The 20,499-nt window shown below is 39.9% G+C and overlaps 1 protein-coding gene across 1 annotated transcript; it reads left to right on the top strand.

Annotated features, from left to right (window-relative positions):
- Positions 1–1,365: 1,365 nt before the first annotated feature.
- Positions 1,366–19,646, top strand: LOC127657652 (E3 ubiquitin-protein ligase CBL-like; the record flags this gene model as incomplete). Its single annotated transcript, XM_052146512.1, has 11 exons — positions 1,366–1,873; positions 2,112–2,668; positions 10,950–11,096; positions 11,230–11,386; positions 11,513–11,634; positions 12,437–12,574; positions 15,116–15,203; positions 15,330–15,461; positions 16,173–16,358; positions 17,783–17,902; positions 19,569–19,646. Coding segments are annotated over exons 2-11 (1,512 nt in total), but the record flags the coding sequence as incomplete, so codon positions are not given.
- Positions 19,647–20,499: the final 853 nt, after the last annotated feature.

Consider the following 20,499-nt stretch of genomic DNA (forward strand, 5'->3'; position numbering starts at 1 on the left):
TCCGGGGCAGGGTATGCAAATTCTGTCAACTTGACATTGGCCTTTTCTCAGGTTCAGAGGTATGTTTGGCATCCCAGACCCCTTGTGTCACTTCATTCGACACAACGTCGAGTGAGTGACAGAAGGGGAACATCAGTTACACGTGGGTTCAGTCAGTAGACTGAGAACCTCTTGCACAATAACGTGATAAACAAATTAGGGTCACAAATATGGCTGGGGTAAGGGGTGTAGCTGGTCAGCCTGTCTCAGATAGTGAAATGCTGTGAAGGAGAGACCTCTGCTGATGAGAGACTATTATGAGAGAATATTATTATATAGTATTATTATTTGTCTTGTCAAGATCTGTTTTGTGTATTAATGCTTTGGCAATATAGTATGTAAACACAACCATGCCAATAAAGTACATTAAATTGAAATTGAATTGAATATTCACACTTTTTAACTATTCAATCTAAGTGACGATTTTGTAAGTGTGAGTGATTTATAAGATGCAACTGTGCAGTTTAAAGTAGCTTGTAGATTGCATTTTGTGTTTGACAAGATAAAGAGTGTGGCATGCCAATCACCAATCACCAAATTTTACAACTTCGAAAAAATTATTCTGGATTTATATATGGATTATTGAGCATTCAGGAAACATTCGCCAAAGAAGCAAAAATTAAATAAAATGAATGCTCAAATAAGTTTTTACCCATATATATACAAATAAATAAACCAATACAAAAAATAAATAGCGCCAAAGGGAATATTTCCACTGGTCGTTTTCAGAGAAACAGATGCTATATCGTTATTTCTCCATTAGAGGGCAAAAGAGCCCAATTTGTGTAAAAAGTGAGTAAATCCCAATATAACATATTGTCAGTGAACGCTGGTTGTTATTAAGAGACTGATATCAGAGTCCATTACTTGGTTTTTGTTTGTATCTGTCTGAACGGGGTTAGTCTTTGATTTGCGTAGTGGTAATGGTTCAGTTTTTGTTTTTATCATTAGTTATTTTTGCTTTAGTTTATAGGCATTAATTATACCTTACAATATTTACTATATGAATTGGAATACACGGAATTCAAATGGGTAAATACACATCAACTCGTGAATAGACATGCCAATATTGTAAAGCTTAGTGTTAAATGTATATTTTATGTATTAGTCTAATATAGCCTAATTATTAGCCCAACTCTACAACAGTCACAGCACAGAACCTCTCTCCCTCCTTCTTGTCTCTTGTTGTTCTGACATGGCCTGTCCAATACCCCAGATGTCAAACAGTGTCCCAACTGCACACAACCCATGCTGCAAGGCTCTCACACAAAGAAAACAAACCTGTTTGTCTGCCTTTATCTACCCGGAAACTGATCAGATAAAGAGAGAGAGGGAGAAAGTGAGGTGAATGAGTTCCTGTCTTTAACCAACGTAGTGCGTGCCTCTTCAAAATTGAGGACTAATCATTTACATACAGATACAGTCAGACAGAATGATAGAAGCCATCTGGATGGGAGAGATCATGGCTGAGGAAGAGTACTAAATGTCAATGTGAATGGGTGGAGTGACGGTGAGACCGGGAGGCTGGTTGAACTGAGAGCTGAACTTGGGTATTTCAAGTATTTTTAAACATTCTGTCACGTGTCAGTCATTGCCCTTCAGAAAGGCAACAGATTTTTATGACAAGAACATTGGACTTTTTTTTCTTTTGAGCAATAACCTGTTTTTGAGGACATCTGAAACCAACCCAAATCATTTTTGGTAAGGGGTTGCACATTTGCTTGGTAAGCGTGCTATTCTTTTCTTGTTCCGCGTGTGAAAACATAGGTCAGTGGCAATGATGACAAAAGTTTCTCGGGGACCTACTCATGGATAACATACACATTTTGTGTTGGTAAGATGATTGATCACTTTGAAAAAAGACTTGTTTAAAGTACTTTTTATCATCATCCATGATAAAAGGTCAAAGAGTTACCAGGGAAGTGGTTTTAGATAAATCACACAACCTAAATATAGATCTCTCTTCTGAGAATAATGGAGATGCAAAGGAACCAATTGTTATTGTGTCTGACTGTTTGACAAGCTAGCCTTTGAGACTTTCATCTTTTCATGTCATTTCTAATTAAAACTAGGTGACTAGGTGATCACCATAAATGTGTACATACATACACACAGAGGACATCTACATCACCCACACTTTAATTGTGTGAAGGAAGTGAGTAATGTCAACACTATCTTAGTCGACTGTTAATTCAGACTCTTCAGGCTGGCTAGCACTCCACGTGTGGCTCACTAGATGCTTGAGGTCAGTCTTTGCACTTAGCGCTTCTATTTGAGCATCTATAATGGCAACGGCAAGAAGTTCGGGGACCGGTTCCCCCACCAGCGCTGACCGTAAACTTCTGGATAAAGTTCTTAAGAGACTGGACAAACTGCATAAACTGTGCACTGACCCAAGGCTGGGTCTAAAAAATAGCCCACCATACCTTCCTGAGCTATTGTCAGAGACTGCAATCCACCTATCAGAAGTATGGGCGCCCTACAGGGGAACCATGATGGCTGTGCCACGAGGGGACGAGGGAGAGTATCTTAGGATCCATATCCGACACTTGTTGAACAAGATAGACAGAGCTGTACTACTCTTCAAGGAGGGCAGGGAAAAGATGTTTGAAGAAACATCAAGCTGCAGGTAAGACAAACCCATGAATTTGGAAGGTCAGTTTTAGTCTGGTCAAAGTTGTGTACAGTATATGCATTCTTCTTTAGAAGATTCAAAATTCGAAAATCTCAAAGACGGGTCAAAACATCTATCGTTGAAAATCTTTAGTATAGCATGAAAATTCCTTTATAATGTGAATACATTTCATTGGTGATATTATACTGTATGTAATCTACTTTGCAATCCTACAAGCAAACAGGTTCTACAACATGTCTGTAATGATCTTCATTCATCCAGATCATTGTAAAATGCCAGGTAGAGACAGGCTAAGTTAAATCATTAGTTAAAGATACAATGTGGAAAACACTTGTTAATTTAAATTGGGGTTAAGTACAGAGATTTATTATAAAATAATTACAAACACTAATAGCCAGTACAATGTGTAATTTTGAATTTCTCAAAATAGATTTAAGATCATTAAGAGTCCACCAAACACTTTTAACTATACTGTTGGGACAATGTTGATACATGCAAAGATTTTCAATTAACATTGAATCTTCTTTAATGCTGGGCTTTAAATCGCCCTTTCCCTACAGATAAAAGTATATCTCATATTGAACCTATGGGTGTTTTTAGTCTATTCTCAAGTTAAACACACTGTGAGGCTGAGGTGGAAACACAAAACGAGTTTTAATTCAGACATCAGTTAAAATTTATTTGCAAAACATCTTGTCTGTCCACCAAATGTACCTCTAAACAGAAGCAAGTGGCTTTAGCAAGAAAGTGTGTGGCAATATATTGATAATATAAATGAATAGGTATCTATTTAAATATAATAAATGGATAAAGGTAGCCTTAAGCATATAACGGGACGGCAATATTCAATGTCTGGAAAATTCGCATCAGTTTTACATAGAAAAGTTCCAAATCAAGTAACTACCACCTTACCAACAACCTAACTGCAAACAAATTGGCTTACTTTAAATCTCAATAAACGGCTATTTTTTCAAAGAAATGGCTATTTAGTCCTCATTGTGAGTTCACTGGTCTGCCGTGACTACTAATGATCAGTGTGTGTAAAGTGTGCCATTATCGTGGAAATGGGGGAAACTTCCCCCTAGCAATGGAAGCCAGCATCTTAATTTTATGTTTCCAGCATAGCAGTGGACACCAAAAGCAGGTCTTTTCAGTCCGGGATTACTTGGTGACATATGTGAAATAAAATATAACCAAAGAAAAAGCACTTTTTAACAGAGGTGTAAAGTAATTGATTGAGCATTATCTTTGGGGGGATTTGCACTTTACACAAGTGTAATTTAAACAGAATACTTTTACTTAATTTTACATTTTACTCCCTACAATTTTATTAAAACTTGAAAAGTACTCACTACATTTTTCCAGATCATTTTCTTTCATCTTACTGGACTGAAGCCGCCTTTTCACTGCATCCGACAAACGACAGACCAGAGGTCAGTCATTTCAAATGAAGTGTCACACAGCGGCTATGTGGAGTTCTGACCATATGCAAAGGCAGAATTTCGGATCTGAGTGTTGGATACATTGAAATATTTGTGCGACTTGACCACCCAACAGAATGTGATGTATTCATTCAAAACTATGAGCAGGAAGTGTGAAACACTGACGGTTTTAATCATACACTTTATTCTATGCCTGCTACTTCTACAGATTGCACAGTTTTGAAATAAATAATTATCATTCACGTTGCAAAAATATATATAAAATAGGGGTGCAACGGATCACTCATCTCACGATTCGGTTCACAATACTGATCTCATGGTTCGATTAATTTCTTTAAACTAAGCCTGAATCAAGAAAATTTAAGATTGGAATTTTTATTATTATTATTTTATAGACAAATGCAAAAGAGTTTGTTTCCTTAAAAATGTAGCTAAAAGTATTGTTCTTAAAAGTGTTAAATGAGCCATCAGAGATGTACTTTTTTTAGTATTTAAGTTACATTTAAAGTAAATACTTTTTTACTTTCACTAAAGTATATTTTTAGCTAGATACTTGGATTTTAATTGAGTAATTTCTCAAATGTATCCTCAAGGGTACTTAGTTGAGTGGTGTCCCAACCTAATAAATATATTTTAATAATAAACCAATGATCTGTGAATTGCTTTCCAGCTGATCAGAAGTTTATTAAAATTTTCTCAATGCATGCACCTCACAACTGGACATTAAGCATTACGAAACGTAATTGTCATTAAGCAGTTGCAGTATGACTGCGTGCATACTTTAAATACACACACATGTTGCCCTCATTTATATATGTTTATTGTATTTCATAAAGAGTATATATACAGTAGTTCATACCAAATTCCTCAAAAAGTTTACTTTAAATAGTATATCTCTCTGTTTGTAACTAATTAAATCAGGGTGTACTGTATATTCTTTGGCTAATTCATTTAATTCACCCACTAGAAGAGAAAACCAAATCACCACACAAATCTAATACAGTACATGTGGGTAAACTATGCTCATTTCAACTGATTTGTGACTACAAGGCATTTCAAAATAGTTAGTGGACAGGACAGTGCACGTGTGGTAGAACATTTACGAATGCAGTCAGGCTTGCAGAAGAAGTGTGATTTCTTCTAACAACACAGATAAAAGGTAGAAAAATAGAAAAAAGGAGGGGTTTGTGGCATGTAACAGAAATGGCCTACAGAGAGAGTGAGAAAAAAGATCATAAGTGATTGTCAAAGTGGAAAGATTCAGTTGCAAACACGCCACACAGTTGGTCAGTTTAGCACTTAGAGAAATTACGCTTCTCAACACACTAACTCAAAATAACCACAACAGAACAAGTACAACAGTTCAAGCAGTGCAAGTCTTAAAACATCTTACTACATCATTCTGATCAAATTGATACTCTGAAACATTACAGTATACAGTATATTACATATGCCTTTAGATTTTGAACTTCTCTGTTTTCATTTCTGTTAATTGGTTTTGTGCTTTGCTATACTTTCAACACTGTATTTTCACACAGTAACCACAAGTATTTAGTGTCACGTTCACTGTTGTGTTTTGGTTTTGTACTGTTATTTTGAAGTTTAGTTTAGTTACTGTTTTGGTTTTTTGTAGTTTCTTTTATTCTGTCATGTTCACTGTTGTCTTTTGTTTTGTGCTGTCATTTTGAAGTTTAGTTTAGTTCCTGTTTCCTGTTTGGTCTTTGTAGTCCTCTGTAGATTCTTTTTATGATTGGTGTTCCCCTGATTGCTTCTCCTTCCCTGATTGTTTCCCCCAGGTGTCCCTCATTCCCTTGTTTGTTCCTCTTGTATTTAAACCCTGGTTCTTTGTTCAGTCCATGTTGATCGTTGTTTGAAAGTTGATGTTTGTTCATGTTCGCTGCTCCTGTATCTTGTTCGTTCGAGGTCTCCCCGTGTTTTAGTTTCCTTTTCCCATTGTGGACCTTTTATTTTTCTCGTGTTTGTACAGTTATTATTTGTTCATTAATAAAGCCGCGATTGTATCCACACCTCCCGTCTGCCTTCTCCTCCTTCCACACAAGCGTTACAGAACGATCGAACCAAGAAATGGATCCAGCGGTCCAGCAGGCCAACTACCAGCTGCTTTGTTTGAAGCAGGGGGACCAACTGGTAGAAGACCACGTCCGGGACTTCCTTTAGCTGGCAAACATCTCCGACTTCCTGGACTCGGCCTTGGTGGTCTTCTTCTGGGGTAACCTGAACCCCTCGCTGAAGGAGCGGTTGCCACTGGCATCGCGCGGCTGGACACTGCAGGAGATCATGGAAGAGACTTTGCTGGTCAGCGACTCGCCACTCACTGTGGGTGTGGCAGAGGACCCTACCTCACCTCCCGCAGTGGTGACCTTCCACGCGCCCATGGTTCTTCCCATCACGCCTGCCCCACCTGTCAGCGAGCAAACCCTCGCACCAGTCGTTTCCCATGAACCTGCATGGTCCACTTCGTTTGCCCGGAGGAGGAAGAGAAGACGGGCTTCCGCCTCCCGGCCCACGCCTTTCACTGTGAGCGAGCCTGCGCCCTCGTCAGCCACGGTGAGCGAGCCTGCGCCCTCGTCAGCCACGGTGAGCGAGCCTGCGCCCTCGTCAGCCACGGTGAGCGAGCCTGCGCCCACGTCAGCCACTGTGAGCGAGCCTGCGCCCACGTCAGCCACGGTCAGCGAGCCAGAGCCCGCGTCACCCACGGTCAACCAGCCAGAGCCATTAGCCCCCGATGTCAGTGGGCCGGCGCCAGTAGCCTCGACCGTCCCTGAGCCAGCGCCAGTAGCCTTGACCGTCCCTGAGCCAGCGCCAGTAGCCTTGACCGTCCCTGAGCCAGCGCCAGTAGCCTCGACCGTCCCTGAGCCAGCGCCAGTGGTCATGCCCGTCCAAGAGTCAGCGCCTCTCGAGCCTCCCAGGGCTCTGCCTCAAGTCTCTCGAGTCTTCCAGGGCTCCTCCTCCCGAGCCTCCCAGGGCTCCGCCTCAAGTCCCTCGAGTCTTTCAGGGCTCCTCCTCCCGAGCCTCCCAGGGCTCCGCCTCTCAAGTCTCCCGAGCCTCCCACGGCTCCGCCTCCCGAGCCTCCTACGGCTCCGCCTCCCAAGCGTCCTACGGCTCTTCTCCCAGAAACTCCCGAACCTCCTACGGCTCCGCCTCCCGAGCCTCCTACGGCTCTTCACCCAGAGATTCCAGAGCCTCCTACGGCTCCGCCTCCCGAGCCTCTTACAGCTCTGCTCCCAGAGACTCTAAAGCCTCCTATGGCACTGCCTTCCTCGGCTCCGCCCCCAGAGCCTTCCAGGCCTCCGCCTCTGGAGCCTCCTGCGGCGCCACCTCCATCGGCTCCGCCTCCAGAGCCTTCCAGGCCTCCACCTCTAGAGCCTCCTACGGCGCCACCTTCCTCGGCTCCGCCTCCTGAGCCTTCCTCAGCTCCGCCTCCTAAGCCTTCCTCGGCTTCGCCTCCCTTTGCTCTGCCTCTTGAGCCTCTAACGGCTCCGCCCCCTGAGCCTCCAGAGTTTTCCATGGTTCAGCCTCCCTCGGCTCTGCCTCCTGAGCCTCCCTCTGCTCTGCCTCCTGAGCCTCCCTCAGTTCTGCCTCCTGAGTCTCTCTTGGCTCTGCCCCCTGAGCCTCCCACAGCTCTGCCAACCATGGCTCCGCCTCCTGAGCCTCCCTCGGCTCCGCCTTCCGTGCCTTCACCGCCTACGCCTACGCCTTCTGCGGCGCCTCCACCCAAGTCTTCGACTGCTCTGCCTCAGAAGTCCTCCTTGGCTCTGCCAACTTCCCCAGTGGCCACTCCTCCTCCCAGGCCCCCTAAACCGGTCCTTACCTGGTGGCCACCTCCCTGGCCTCCTAAACCTGTCCCTACCCGATGGATGCCCCCCAGGCCACCTGACCCTGGCCCTACCTCACACCCCCATAGACTGCCTGCCCGCCTTTTCGGCCTCCCTGGTCTGCCTGCCTGCCCCCTGTGCCCCCGTGGACTGCCTAATTGGCCCCTGTGCCCCTATGGACTGCCTGATTGCCCCTTACGCCCCCATGGACTGCCTAATTGCCCCTTGTGCCCCCTTTTGTCTGTCTGTTTTCCCCCTTTTCTAGCCCCTCTCTCCTTAATTTTTTCTATTTTCTTGTTTCTTAGGACCATCTGGAATCAGGTCCTTTTGAGGGGGGGATTCTGTCACGTTCACTGTTGTCTTTTGGTTTTGTACTGTTATTTTGAAGTTTAGTTTAGTTCCTGTTTCCTGTTTGGTCTTTGTAGTCCTCTGTAGTTTCTTTTTATGATTGGTGTTCCCCTGATTGCTTCTTCCCTGATTGTTTCCCCCAGGTGTCCCTCATTCCCTTGTTTGTTCCTCTTGTATTTAAACCCTGGTTCTTTGTTCAGTCCATGTCGATCGTTGTTTGAAAGTTGATGTTTGTTCATGTTCGCTGCTCCTGTATCTTGTTCGTTCGAGGTCTCCCCGTGTTTTAGTTTCCTTTTCCCATTGTGGACCTTTTTTATTTTTCCCGTGTTTGTACAGTTATTATTTGTTCATTAATAAAGCTGCGATTGTATCCACACCTCCCGTCTGCCTTCTCCTCCCACACAAGCGTTACATTTAGACACGTTTGGACACTTAAAAATGTATACATTTCATTGCATATATAACACAAAACAAAACCAAGTGACATCTGCAAACAAATGATGCTGGAATTCTATTTTCTTCACTTTTTTTCTTTTTCTTTTTCTTAATCTTATTTTTATTTTTACTTTTAACTAAATAGTCTCAAATGAATAATTCACCCAAAAATGAAAATTCTCTCATCATTTACTCATCCTCATGCCATCCCAGATGTGTATGAATATCTGTCTTCAGCAGAACACCAACAAAGATTTTTGGAAGAATATTTCAGATCTGTAAGTCCATAATGTTTTGTAAAAATGGTTACATGTGCTTTTTTGGAGATTAAAAAAATTCACACCCATTCACTTGCATTGTATGAACCTACAGAGCTGTGAAGTTCTTCTAAAAATCTTCATTTGTGTTCTTCTAAAAATCTTCAATAAAGTCACATCACACACATCTGGTATGTCATGAGAGTGAGTAAATTATGAGAGAATTTTCATTTTTGGGTGAACTATCACTTTAAAGGGCACTGCTGCGGGAGGGGATGCCACTTGAAAGCTGAAAGCTTACAAAAATTAGAAAATGAATCTTTCCTCGAAAGGGCCCTTCCACAAGATGAAGGTTACATTCACTACATACACCCACTTCAATGTCTCTGCACTTCGGTGTGAGTAGGGTATAGGGAGAATCACTTGCGATTAGAATCCACCCCTGATCTGCTGTAGCACATGCTGTTAAAGGCACCTTTACTTAATTTTCTTTAACAGACCCTTGATTTACAAACAAATCTCATAATGACACATTAATTACTGTTATAGTGAGATTATTACGAGATTTTCATATATATATATATATATATATATATATATATATATTTTTTTTTTTAATTTCTTCCTTTTTCTGGATGACCAGAAGTGCACCTCGCACCCTTGCTGCCCCCTTCTGTGAACGTCAATGGAACTGACAAAATAATAACTCCCTTTTCACTGTACATTTTGCCATTGCAGTCTTTAAGAACCATCTTGATTTCAAGCTTGAATAAACTTCCTAGTGCTTGACGCATGCAAAGAGTGATAGATAGCGCTATAGGAAGTGCTAATATTTGTCATTAATATTCAATATTCAATATTCAAGCTTGAATTCATGATCACCAAGCAGATTTTTGATGTCAAGATTTATAGGTAAAATTGTATTTTGGTCTGTTTGCAACCAAAACCAATTGGTTCGCTTCAGAGGACATGGATTAAACCACTGGAGTCTTATAGATTACTTATATGCTGTCTTTACATGCTTTTTGGAGCTTCAAAGATTTGGTCACTATTCACTTGCATTGGATGGACCTACAGAGCTGAGATATTATTCTAAAAATCTTTGTTCATGTTCTGCAGAAGAAAGAAAGTGATCCACATCTGGCATGAAGTGAGGGTGAATAAATGATTGAGGACTTTCCATTTTGGGGGAAATATTCTTTTAAGGTCATTTTTAATGGATGTATTAAAATCGCACAAGTGCTTTAGCAGACTAACCACAGGTGTATTTCATCACATATTTGGACATGTTCCACTAACGTCTGACATCCATAAACTTTCCAAATACTTTTTGTCTTAATAAATGATAATTGGTTTGATATTTGATTATATAAAGCAAAGACATTCATGCATTTTGTCACAACTGTGGCTGAAGTGTCAAAATACCATTTGGGGCCCACTATACATATCATTATTTTCTCTTAATTTGGAAGAGCATCTCTCTTATAATGAGATTTGTTGGTGCAAAGTCTATAACAGATGAGAGGTGCTGTTTTGTGCCATGCTGTAGAGGATGCTGATGTTACCATAGCAGTTTTGGTCAATAACTAATGGAAAATGTATTTCAACCCAACCACAATGACTAAGGACAGGAAGCATGAAAGTGTGACTTCCTGTCTCTAGTAGTTAGATAGTATTGTTCTTTTTTTCATGCTTGTATTTTGGCAAGTGTAAGAATATATTGTGTATACACAATAAAACATGATTATAAAGGAAATCACATATCCAGAAAAAATGAAGTACTGCATGTGCATATATACAAAAATCAGCAAATAAGCACCACAGTGCTCCTGTACATTTGCCCTCTCTTTATCCAAACAGAAATGCAGACAATGTTTGTTTAATATTTGTGCTCATGAAACCTTTTTGTTCATATTTATATAAAAAATCTTACATTTTAGTTTGCTCTGTTTTTCAGGAGAAATCTTACAAAGATGTCACTTCTGTTCAGCCACATGCTGTATGAGCTGCAAACTATGTTTCCTGGGGGACACTTTCAGGGCGATACCTATATGGTTACAAAGACAGAGGCCAAAGATTTCTGGAGGAAAGCCTTTGGACACAAGTATGAAAGAAAAAAAAATTTAAATATAACTTAGTGTTTAGAATTATTAATTATAATTCTCTCTCTCTCTCTCTCTCTCTCTCTCTCTCTCTCTCTCTCTCTTTCTTTCGCTCTCTCTCTCTCTCTCTCTCAGGTGTATAGTGCAGTGGAACATTTTTAAGCAGCAGTTGAGGAGGGTTCATTACTTTGAAGAGGGAATGGAGGCTATGGCTTTGAAGTCCACAATTGATCTCACTTGTAACAATCACATATCCATATTTGAGTTTGATATTTTCACAAGGCTTTTTCAGGTATACTTAGTATATATAATATGCTTTGGTTGCTCACGTGAGAAATGCTACTTAAGTTTGCAATTTCTTTCCTTTTCCATATTATGATCACTCAAAAAATAACACAACATAATTTTCCTCCTTTAGCCCTGGTCAACTTTGTTACGGAATTGGAATCAGCTAGCAGTAACTCACCCTGGATACATGGCGTTTCTCACCTACGACCAGGTGAGGGTCCGACTAGAGCACTACAGACATCGTCCTGGCAGGTAAGACCCCCAGTGTAATGTGTAATGTGTGTGTTCATGTATTTCATGTCTTTTATTTTGAAAAGTTTAGTTCTTGTTCATGTCATGTGCTCCCTTGTCATGTGATTTCATGTTTCCCTCCATGTTCATGTGTCTTGTTTTCATTGGTTAATTGTCTTATCAGTTCTAGTTTGTCATTGGTTTAAAGTTATTAGTCTTTTTATCTTGTTTATAGTTCTGTCTGTTTATTGGTTTTCTTGTTATTTGTTTTACCCAATGTCTGTGCATTTAAGCCCTCATGTTTGCCATTGTCTCTTGCCAAGTATTGTGAATGTAACTTTGTTGTTTTGTTCATGCCATGTCAAGTCAAGTCAAGTCAAGTCTAGTCTAGTCTTTATGTCAAGTTTATGTCAAGTCCAGTTTTAGTTCAAGTCAAGTTCATGTTTATGTTTAGTTCACATTTATAGTTAGGGTTTTTGGATTTCATGTTTTGTTTAATAAACTGCACTTGGGTTCATCACTCCATCTTCATCATTGCCATTGCCACCAGCATCAACGTTACACCCAGCAGAGAATTGTCAAGCCACAATGAGATGCGGGGTCTGCAAAAATAAATACTGTAATTATTGAGAGTCCAGAGGTTAAATCTGGGCAATCTAGAGAAGGTTTAAGGCCATCTTAAAATTAATTCAGACACAGGGTTGGAGACATTGAATTTAACCACTATAGTTAATATACCTCAATTCTACTGAAATTATTTATAGTAAAGTCTTGAACTTTAGACTTATGGTTTAACTCTAAATGGTTGTTTGTGTGTCCACAGCTACATTTTCCGCCTCAGTTGCACACAAATGGGTCAGTGGGCAATTGGTCACGTGGCCAATGATGGCAGCATTGTGCAAACTATTCCCCAGAATAGACCTTTCTGCCAAGCACTCATTCAAGGTTTCATGGAGGGCTGGTGAGTTCACAACTTTTAACTTTTTAAATTATCTAGAGCAGTAAAAACAGTGGCCCCAAAAAGTGTTTTAACATTTAAGCCTCACTTACAAATGCATTATTATCTTGGCTTCATATTATAAAATATCAAACCATGGTGGCATTTACTTTGAATGAATGTTAGTACCAGCATATGTTTCAAGCAAAACATTTAATAAAAGATGTATTTAGGCTTTAAATGGTTTTAAATTATGAAATGGTAAATGTTCTGTTCGAAACTAAAATAAAAATAATAATTATTTAGACCCTTTTTTTATTTGGACACTTTCTTGTTGTCAAATGTTAGAGGAATATGTCCAAAGTTAATGTGATGAACTACACCTGTGGTTGCTCTGCTAGAACACCTTTGTCAACCTGCGAGTAACTGACCAAAAAAAACCTTTAGACCGTTTTGCTAAAAGTCCATCCATCCATTTTCTCCCACTCATTGGTTGTGGGGAGCAGACTGAGCAGGAGGGATACCCAGACCTCCCTCTCTTCAGCCACTTCAGCCAGCTCTCCTGGGAGGATACAGAGAAGTTCCCAGGTCAGCCTAGTGATATAATCTCTCCAGCTTGTCCTAGGATTGCCAAGCTGTGTGTGGAAGTAAGCCCGACTGTATCTAGCCGGTATTTCGCCATCTCCCACACCAGCTTGGGATTCTTTCCCACCAGTGAGGTTACATTCCATGTTCCAAGAGCCAGCTTCAGCAACCTAGGATCAGACCGCCAAGGTACAGACCCGGCGCCAGACACAAATTCACGGACGGGCATTACATTTTTTTCAGGGGGGCACAACTGAGATAAACCTAATTCCCTAATTGCATAATAACATTAAATGATATGACCGATTATGAATTGAATATGTATGATACAATGATAATGATCGATAGTAGCCTGTTACATAATGTACTGACGCTATTCAAATTCATAACTGACGCTAAACACATTTTTATTTTTATTCAGGAGTTTATTCATCATGTATATACAAAACGACAACTTACCAACTTGTAACGAAAGTTACAGTAGCCTATTGATAAAAAATATAAATAAAAGTGCAAACAAGCAAGGACTGGTGGTTGGTCGACTCCCGCGGGACTACTAACATTTACGACTAGATTTGATGGTCGAGTGCAGGCGCAGGCGGTAATGGGTTGCGGGAGAATAAAACGATTCGTGGGACTCCCTATCTAAATAAAACATCCAAAAACAAATACATTGTTATTCATCTATTGCACAAAAGCAATAAGAACATCTAAACAAAATAACGATTTACAGTCGCAAGCATAAGTAGATGTTCTCATTAACCTATAACGTGTTTTTGCAGCGTTGTGCAATGTAGCCAATCACAGACATATGTGTTGATTTCTAAAACGCAATGGCAAATCAGATGCATTTCAGACAAAATCCACTCACCGCTCAAAACATTGGAGTTTTTGTTCAGTGCTGAATTTTGCATGCTGCATAATAAAAGAGCTTTGTGAGATCGCGATTAAATGAGATGTGAGATGTGACGTAGAGTTGATGAAGGGAGACAGGATCGTCCAGGGCGGGCACTAGTGACTCACAGGGTGGGCCAGGCCCCCCAATGCCCGCCCCTGGCGCCGGGACTGCCAAGGTACCAGCCATCGACTGCCACCTGATCCACGCTACACCGGACCCTTATGTCTCCTGCCATGGGTGGTGGGTCCACAGCTGCACAGTCCCATGTTGCTCTTTCAGGGCTATGCCCGGTCGAGTCTCACGGGTGAAGGCCCTACACCAGGTGCTCCTCAACGTTAAAGTTCGAACAGCCTGTGGGATGTTATTTTCTTTGGATACAAATACAGCTCCCATCTTCTTGAATTTGGAATTGCCAAAATCTCCAAAATGATTGGTCAAGATTGTGAGCAAATATGATATTTCAAATCAGTAATAAAATTTCACAAGTGCATCGTATATTGTGCTATCAGTCTAAAAAATGATATTTTGCATGGTTGATCGTGTTAATGTGTATGCATGTTCTCGATGAAACCTGATTGGCATTGTCTCTATCAAAAAAGCATTTGATTGGCTCATTTCACCATAAGGCAGGACGTCCATTCCTAAAGCCATCATATTCTGCCTTCCACCAGTGACCCATCTCATTCTATACAGCACCATTTGTTTCCAATGCTACTGGGTTAGATATTTTGTATTCATATGCATAATTTACTTTTGCCATGGCTGATGGCAAAAGCTATTTTGCCATGGCTGATAGCTATTTCAAGTCCCCACTACTTGAAATAGCTGACAGCAGAGCTATATACAATACAGAATAATACAGAAGAAACATCTACAATTGTTGAGCAGGTGCTTTCATTTTGTTTCTGTATGTTATAATGAATGGCGATTCTGGATGCCCTTAAAGTGAACATTTTACCACTACTAGACCAATAAGTCATATTTAATATGGATTTATCCACTGCTGAAATATTCCTGAGACCGACAATGACAAGTATTGGGATAGTTATTAAAGTTCTAATTTTTAATACTTATATTTGAAGCTACTTGTACCCCGATGGGCATGATGTAAACCCTGACCTTACCCACATGTGCAATCCAGCTCACAAGGGTCGAGTCAAAGTTACAGAGGTAACAATACACTGTCACCAAAAAGAACATTTAAGAGATTCTGTACTAATGTCTGGTTTGCATGTTTTTTTGTTGTGTGCTACCTGGACATCATGCTCTCTTCTTTTGTTTAATGTTTCTCTCCAGGAGCAGTATGAGTTATATAGTGAGATTGGCAGCACTTTTCAGCTATGCAAAATTTGCACAGAGCGAGACAAGAACATTCGCATTCAGCCTTGTGGGCATCTGCTGTGTCAGCCCTGCCTGACTGGCTGGCAGGTATATTGTTGTTCTAATTGTGCTCAAACCATTAGATCTATCTCCTATTCACATGCACATTCACTGACGCAATCAATTCTCTGCAGACGCAAGCGGTTCTCTTGCTGTACAATACATGATTACATGTACAGATTGCGTGTTTTGCCTTCTGCTTGATCAAACATAATAAACATGATTTATTGGAAACTCTTTTAGAAAATAATAATTTTATAATTATAAAAAATTAACATAACCTAACATTCCTCAGTCATTCAGACTGTGATGACTTTTATCGTGTGGTATTGTGTGAAATTAAGTGTTTGTCACAGCACAATTCAACAAGACCTAACATTTTGGCTGTAGCTTCCTGCCTGTGTTTGATCAAGTTGTGTGTATGTTTGACTGTTTTTCCACTGCTCTCAAGTTCACAGTTGCACTTGATTGCATACTGATATAACGTTAACCTCAAAGAATGAAAGTGGCATTATGCATTTCTGCAGCTCTAATGTTAATCTAACACAATTTTCTATAAATAAACACATACAAATATTAGTACAACTCACACTGATAAGCTATCAAGCGGTGAGCTAACCTTTCTTGTGGTGTGATGTGTGGTGTAGGGATGCCCTCTTAAGGTGGGAATGAAGAACTAGAGTCAACAATCTTAAGCCTTACTAACCCTGTGCAGTAGATATTGCATTTATGTATATTTATGTGAACTATGTCATACAGAAGTCAGACGGACACACATGCCCCTACTGCCGGTGTGACATCAGAGGCACTGAGTCTATCCTCATTGAGCCGTTCCAGTCAGCGAGAGACAGTAGGGATAGCCGGAGGGAGGAAGAGGAGGAAGACGAAGAGGATGATCATGAGGATATAGAGCTGGTGATGAAACAACTGGCTTGTATGAAAAAGGTGAGAGTGTGTAGTTGTGGCTTCAGGAAACCTTTGCTTGTGAATACTTAAACCCATTCTTAATGGTTTCAACGGACTACTCCATTATTTCATTGACAAGTTCAATGAGATTTTGTTGTTATGTGTTTACAAAAACTTTTAATCACTTACTAATTGCATATTTATATATTATATTGTATAGATAGCAAAATATCAAACCAATTAGCATCTTAAGATCCTAGACCTTTTCTCAAAACTAACTTTACAACACTGCCATTTTTGCATTCACTTTTAACCACCTGTTCTCAATGTCAATTTAAGTATATAAAGTACAGTATTTATGTTATATATTTAAAGTCAGTTCCCATGAAGTTCACACAGGTGTCCTAGCAGAGTAACCACAGGTTTTGTTCATCACAAGAGCCTACATATCCTTTATTATTAGCAGTGTCTATACTAATGTTTGCCAGTAACACAATTTGCTTTTTTAAGCTTCTTTACTAAGAAACTATCTGCTTAGAAAATCAGTGCAATGGTAAGAGTAAGGTTATCAGATTAAGAGATCGGTGTGAAAGTGATTCTTAAATTCATTACCACTATGGACCTTAGTGTCCCAAGGTTAGATGCAATATTTAATTTGACACAAATGAAAACAAGGGTTTAAGAAAATAATTGCCAGAAAATAGGTTGTTGTACTTAAATAGTTCTAGGCAGTGGGCACATTAACACACAGGCTTATACGGGCTGAAGCCCAGGGGCCTACAACTCCCATGGGGCCCAGTGCGAGGAGTGTGTTTCAATGCTTCCATCAGGAGACGAGGTTGTAGACAGTGTGCAACCGTTAAAAGCGTCCGTGTGGTGCTTTTTTCAGTACACAGCAGTTACCCCACCCCGCTCAACATCTTGAAGGGGGCCTCAGCGGACCAGCGATCCCATGGGCCCAGAGGTACCTTAAAACGCCCCTAGTTCTAGATCACGTATCAAAGTTTTTGTCCATTTGACAATTTTGGAAAGATGTTCTTCTAGTGTTTCTTGGCTTCAAGGTACCTTTCAACAAAAATCTAAAGTTATGGCAAACATGCTGCAAATATGCCACTGATTATTTTCACTTGCAAATGAACTTTGCAATTTGACACAAACTGTCTGTCAGAGTTTTACTGGTAGTGGTGAATCTACAGCAAACCTTAATTTTGGCAACAATGGACAATTTGCAACTATTGGCAAACCTGTGGCAACAATAAGGAGTTTGGCGCACAGCTCGTTTGCATGTGAAAATAATGAGTGGCAAATGTTTGGCATGTTTGCCACAGGGATTTGCCAGACCTCTGATTTTTGTAAGGAAACACTGTTGTTTTCATTTGCGTCAAATTAAATATGATGTCTACCCTGACTAAGGTCTATAGTGCTTTATTAATCTAACACTCTCTCTTCCCTTACTATTACAGATATCCAGCCTTTCACCTCCTCCTCTTCCTCCAAAACACAGCACACTCTCCCCCTATCCCTCACCTAGACCACACTCCAAATCTGGCTCCGGCACAAAGACCATGGCTCAGTCTAGCTTTGTGGGTCTTTCTGTTTGTCTTTATATCTAGGCAATATATTTAAGGCCCCTTCACACTTCAGTCGAAATCAAAGAATCATATCATAACATCCCACATGCAAAAATATGTTTTTGTGTTTGTTTCGGTGGTTCATAATAGCTCGTAAGGGCGAACTTACAGAAAAACCTCTGACTGGCTGCTAAACACCTATTGGTCCACGTCATCAGCAGGTGTGACCTGAAGCTCCACATACTTTGAGGCTGACAACTAATTCCTGTTCAGTCAGTTAAGATCAGTCAACATGAACACACTGACATGCAGAATTATTAGCAAACTGGTGCCATACCTACATCTGTATGATCATTCGTGTTTCCAAGAACATGTCACATGATTTGTTTTGTATAATTAGTCTACAAAAGGAATGAAATCTACTCAAATACTCTGAATTGCCCACTCACTCTGTTTTATGATATGCTGCTTCACTCATGTGCCATCTGCAGCCAAAAGCCATTCACACATCTGCCCAAAAATAAATAAACAAGATATATCGGTACCTATTATCATTCTTTTGTCTGTATTCTGCCCAGTAATATTCTTTTATACACCTGTCTTTACAGTAGTATCAGTGTCATAAATTACAATAGCAGTGTAACAGGTGCATATTATTGCCGCATATTAGTGGGATAGCGCATTAGCAGCATGAATGTAAAAGGTAAACATGACAATTCACATGTTATCTACTGCATACTGTATATATTAATTTAAATCATCATCAAGTGGTTAAAATAGCTAATTTTACTGATCTCGTGTGAATTATAGAATGAGGCATGAAGTTATTGATAACACATTTTAATATTCATATTAGTTTAGCCATAAAGGTCATATTAGTTGATATTGAGTGTGCCAGGGCCTTAATATATATTTTAACTAGATTTAGATTTAGCAACATTGTGTGATTGTGGTTGGTAACCTAATTATGAAATTATTTAAACTTTTAAAACATGTTTTAAAAAATTATTTATTTTGTGTTCTTTTTTGTTTTTAATTACCTATGTCTTGCTGCTGTTTTTGGTATTGTTTGTATTGTTGTAGACTGGAAGCTCCTGTCACCAAGACAAATTCCTTGTATGTGTAAGCATACTTGGCAATAAAGCTGATTCTGATTCTGATTCTGAAATGATTTTCCCATACCACTTTGCTATGTGCATGGTCCTCAGTGGTTGATGGCTAAATAATAATAATAAAAAAAGACTGATTATCACAAGAAATGTTTGCTTCGGCTCTGTTGCGTGGGTGATGCGGCGGGTCAATGCGCATTGCTTGGTGCCCCCACTCAGCAAGGGAATACTCTGGTCATGTAATTGTTTACCCAATGACTCGTTATGTTTGAACTGTTTGGTCAGACATGTGCAAATCCATATGTTCACTTCGAACTATACGTTTGACTCCTGGTTCTTTGTGTTGTGCTTGTAATTTCGCCTTGCTTTGTGTATGCTGTATTGTTTTAATGTTTTGTTTTGATGTATTTATGTTTGTTGTTGCTTGTAAAGCACTTTGAGTTTGGGAAAAGTATTATATAAAATACATTTATTATTATTATTATTATTATATTATTGTTTATGTTAAGAGCATTCTTACCTGCTATGTCCAACTGTATTCAGAACATGACATTTTATTCTCTCCCCAGGAAGCCACACACAGACCCTGGTCAGAAAACCTGCCATGTCAAACTAAAGACTCCTCAGATAGGTATGACATGAAGAATTATTTCACAAATATAGAGGGGCAAGATTCAGCTGACCTTTATTTTAAATATTATGATTTTCTATGTTTATATTGTCTTTACCCTGCTAGTTATATGTGCATGATGTATTACGAAAAAGTATGCAAAAACAAATCGCTTACAAGTGCTGTCTCTGTTATTCTATTACTGCTCCCATTTCACCCTGCCGTCACATGTGAGGAACTCTCCAAACACACCCGTCCTTCCACTTCCCCTTCTGGCAGACACAGTGAGTTTCATAACTAACTTTTTCATCTTAATCCAGGGATTGGCACCCTGTATACTTATTATGACTGTAATATTTTTTCTAACTCATTACCTGGATCAATTTACAATTCATTCATCAATTTCATTAGCCCAAGGAAAGTAACACATTCTCTCAACACCTAAGCTAAGCAACTTTAGTTGCTGTTGTACTGACATCTAGAGACAGATCTTAAAAAGGACACAAGTGAATATAAGCCAAGTTTGAGGAAGCATCATTCCCATCTCTCTTAGGTGGGGTGGCCTTGGAAAGGCCTTCAGAGACTGTAAAACAAGTGGAGGAGAGAGAAAAGAAAGGAGAAGGAAGAAGAAGATTGTGAAAGTGATGTGTTGGATTCATCACTCCTCTCAGGAAGACATTGTCATGGGGAGACAGAGAGAAACACTTCATCCTGACAGGAGACATTACTGCTCATACTTCAGAGTGTGTGATATATATATTGGCAAGACAAACAATTGTGCTATCAACAAGTCTCGACAATCAAACTTATTCAAATTATTTATTATTCACCCAATTCAGAACAAACATATGAATGTTATCGCAGTTCAAGTGACCTCTGCACCAACAAAG

Source organism: Xyrauchen texanus, chromosome 17, assembly GCF_025860055.1.
Source record: "Xyrauchen texanus isolate HMW12.3.18 chromosome 17, RBS_HiC_50CHRs, whole genome shotgun sequence".
NCBI lineage: Eukaryota > Metazoa > Chordata > Actinopteri > Cypriniformes > Catostomidae > Xyrauchen > Xyrauchen texanus.